Source organism: Triticum dicoccoides, chromosome 2A (genome assembly GCF_002162155.2).
Source record: "Triticum dicoccoides isolate Atlit2015 ecotype Zavitan chromosome 2A, WEW_v2.0, whole genome shotgun sequence".
Classification (NCBI taxonomy): Eukaryota; Viridiplantae; Streptophyta; class Magnoliopsida; order Poales; family Poaceae; genus Triticum; species Triticum dicoccoides.
In genome coordinates, this window is record NC_041382.1 from 113,072,581 (window position 1) to 113,076,349 (window position 3,769).

Below are 3,769 nucleotides of genomic sequence, written 5' to 3' on the forward strand. Positions count from 1 at the left end.
ACCGCGCACGCCGCCCCGGGACGCCATGTACTACCTCGCCGCACGCGCCTACGCCTCCGCCCAGGGCGTTCCCTTCGATAACGCCACCGCCTTCTCCAACAGCCTCCGGAGCCCGCATCTGTTGAAGGTGCCCGGGCCGGTGACCCGCCGTGGGGTTCGGCCTCTTCAACTGCCGCTCCGGCCCCTTCTGCCAGGGCCTCAACAACACCCGGTTTGGCGCCAGCATGAACAACGTCTCTTTCCAGCTCCCCAACACCGTCTCCCTGCTCCAGGGCTGCCAGCCCGAACGAATCGTTCGGTGGGAGGTTCCTTGAAATCTGCGGTTCGGCAGTTAATCGGGGTACAAGCCCAAGTCCGATCCTGATTCTGCTCCTCAATTAGACTAACCAACCCGCCGCCGCGGCATCATATATCATCATATATGTATCGGAACCGCCTCTTGGAGTCTGCTCAGCTTCGTCGTCTTGGATTGATTTTCTGACCGCCTGCTTGCGGCGGCGACTTGTTAGTTGATTCGTCGATCGGCTCCCTCTCCGGCCGGCCAGCTCTTTATTTTATATACTAATACTATACAGATCTACTCCAGTAGATAAATCGAATAATAGTAAGATGGCTTCTTCATCATTAGGTACGGCGGCTGCTCGATCTCGATCTCTTGTCGCGCTAATTTTAACACCATCATAAATCATTCGTCAGAATAGGATGGTTTAGTAATTAATTTGCGTTTGTGTTAGTGGATTGCATTGCAGCTCGCGGCGGATCGGCGCCTGCGCAACAAGAAGGAACAACGACGGCGGCGGTCAGCCTTCCAGAGGTATGGTATGATCGATAAATCGCAGTTCAAAGGCAAATTATTATTATTCATCAGAATTACATACACTTATGTCTTGTTCTACGTACGTACTATACATACTAGATGATTTTCCCCACGCGTTGCTGCGGGATTTTAAAGATCAATTTTGGATATGTTCTATAAGCATGAATAAAATGATCTAAATCAGAAGCTATTATTTTCGAAAGTAATTACATGTGAACAAAGAGTATGCATGTACGTTGGACTATTGAAGATGTAACAATTAAATTGGGGTATGCATGTGCTACAAAATAGTTTTAGTGGATGATGATATGACATTTTTGGTGATGTGGAGGGCTGCATGTTAAGAAAATTAGACTTAGTGAGGATCAACTATTTATGCATTATAAATATGCAGGATATCCTTGGGCACATACACTCGTTGATGCCGATGCGAGATGCTGCTCAGGCTGCCTGCGTATCCCATGCCTTTCCGCGTTTCCTATCCCAGGCTCGACTTTGACATGTACACACTAGGATTACTGGATGTAGGCCGCCGCCTGCTGTCGTTTGGTCCCATTGACAAAGAATTACCAGCTATAGAGGATCAACTGAGGAGGGGCGTCATTGCAACATTCGACGAGTACTACGAAAAGAATAGTCCTATCATAAAAGAATTCTCTGCCAGAGTTGATCACATCATGCATAACCACGTCGGAACAGGTGTTCAGACATTCAGGCTTGTGCCTCCCTATGGCTTCTACATAAACCCTGCTGTTCTTGACCGCTGGTTCCAAGCTGTCATCGCACCGGGGATCAGTGAATTTGGCCTGTACCTAGACATGGGCGATGAGGGGCTAGGTTACAACTTCCCGTGCTCCTTGTTATCTAGCAGCAACAGGGGATGCTCGACGATTGCATCTTTCTCCATTGCTGGTTGCGGTCTCCATTCCCTGGACAGGGTTGGCTGCTTGATAAGCTTGTGTGTAGTGCATCTGCACAGGATGCGTGTTACTGGAGAGCAACTTATCTGCTTCCTGTCTGCTTCTCCTGGTTTGCAGCAGCTGCAACTTTCCTACTGCAATGACGTGGTTTGCCTGAAGATACCTCATTCCCTGTGGCGGCTCAAATTGCTGCTGGTACGCAACTGCAACAGTTTGCAAACGATTGGATGCGATGCTCCACAGCTCAAGAGCTTTGGATATGATGAGTTGCCCACAACGCAGATCTGCCTTGGAGATTCATCACCCTTAGTGAGGGATATGAGAATGTCTGGTATGGATGATGAGCCTACAGGCATGCTCTGTTATGCCACCACTAAGCTTCCTTCAGTCGCGCCAAATATTAGCTCGCTTGTCCTATCATCATGCTTTGAGGTCAGTGCATGTTGGCTTCAGATTGTTACTGTACGCATGTTATGCGGTCATTTTTCACAGATACTCCCTCTGTCCCATAGCTTGAAAAACGTTCCTATATTATGGGACGGAGGGAGTATATCATAATTATCTTTTACCACACACCCCACATGTACACACCATCCCACCAATGACATTGACAGCTTTGGCTATCAACATTTTTTGCGAGGAAGAATCTAATCAACATTTTTTTACAGCTTCACAATATTATTGTAGTTTTAGTGGGCTTTATTACAAATATGTGAAATCAGTATTGCCTTTTTACCTGAGCATACGCATATAATAACCATATGCTAATAGTTGAGCATCTCTGTTGTTTCTTCAGATTGCAACTCCAATGAAAAAGCTTAACAAATTCCGCCGCCTCAAGTACTTGGAGATACAGCTTCATACGCCAAGACGTTGTCCAGACTTTGATTTTTATTCCCTGGTTTCTATTCTTAATGCTTGTCCTGTCCTGGCTACTTTCATCTTGCGTGTAAGTCAAAATTTTCCCCATATGAAAGCCTAAATTCAAATATGAGCTTTTATTTACTGTTGAATTATAGTATTTGTATACGTACCTTTAATTTTGTCTGTATATGTAAGATTTTTTCCCATTTATTTAGTCAGCTGACTAACCAAAGACATGTACGTGATGCATATATTCATACATGCATGCAGTTAGAGATGCGCGATGCTGATGATGCCATTCCGGGAGATCCTCATGGTGATTCCTCACAATGGAAAACGCATATGAGGGGGCAGGGCCATCGCAAGTTGAAGAATGTTCTAGTGAGGGGTTTTCCCTCTGCAAAAGGTTTGGTTGAGCTAACAAGTCACATCCTTGAGACCGCAGCATCCTTGAAGCGCCTGGTACTGGAAACTGCATATGGCTGCCATACGAGGGATTGCATTGGCATATGCTCGCCTTTAACGAGAAAGGCCCTCTTGGAAGCACGGAAAGCTGTAGGTGTCATCAAGACATACGTCGAGGGTAAAGTCCCCTCAACTGTTAAATTCAAGCTTATCGAGCCATGTGCCAAGTGTCACGCCGACCACGCATAACCTGCTTGTTAGACCTCCTCCAATAGTTGCATAAGAGCTAGTTCAAATAATTTTTTTTATATTTTAATAGAAGAAGAGAGAAAAGAACTATCTTTCGATTAAGAGATAGCCTTATGCACACACTTTAAGATTATATGAAGATGACGTGTGGGGTCATTCATATTATAAGATATGTGCTAAAAGATATATCATTTGTGTTTTAGACTGTTTAGAGCTAGGTACTGGCACATACCATTGGAGGAGGCCTTAATTTTTTTATCGTAATATCTTAATTAAGAAGCCTCAATGGCACCTCCTAGCCAGCTTTTCTACTTTCCTTTAATCCTCCCTATGTAAGTCGAGTTTAGTTTTAGTTTTGTTGTGCTAATTAATAAATAATAATATACGCATGTACAATTTTACACATAGCAATTACAATAAAACGTACGGCAAGCTGTTGCATGTAAGGTAACGTGGAAAAATAACATTTTTATAAAGTCATTTCTCCTTGATATATCAAAAGGGTGTTTTGTCT

At 44.4% G+C, this 3,769-nt stretch overlaps 1 protein-coding gene across 1 annotated transcript; it reads left to right on the forward strand.

The window, feature by feature from the left end:
• The first annotated feature begins 46 nt into the window (after positions 1-46).
• On the forward strand, positions 47-3,439 carry LOC119359128. The gene is made up of 5 exons (XM_037625451.1): positions 47-628; positions 735-814; positions 1,212-2,169; positions 2,534-2,686; positions 2,872-3,439. Exons 3-5 carry the CDS (start codon positions 1,252-1,254, stop codon positions 3,253-3,255), a joined length of 1,455 nt encoding a protein of 484 aa, XP_037481348.1. The 5' UTR covers positions 47-628; positions 735-814; positions 1,212-1,251; the 3' UTR covers positions 3,256-3,439.
• The last annotated feature ends 330 nt before the right edge of the window (positions 3,440-3,769 follow it).

Bases quoted from the DNA above. Each gene is read 5' to 3' on its own strand.
- LOC119359128 (XM_037625451.1), top strand. From the start codon at position 1,252: ATGCTGCTCAGGCTGCCTGCGTATCCCATGCCTTTCCGCGTTTCCTAT. The intron at 2,170-2,533 runs GTCAGTGCATGT...TTGTTTCTTCAG, and splicing joins TCCTATCATCATGCTTTGAG to ATTGCAACTCCAATGAAAAA. The intron at 2,687-2,871 runs GTAAGTCAAAAT...ACATGCATGCAG, and splicing joins TGGCTACTTTCATCTTGCGT to TTAGAGATGCGCGATGCTGA.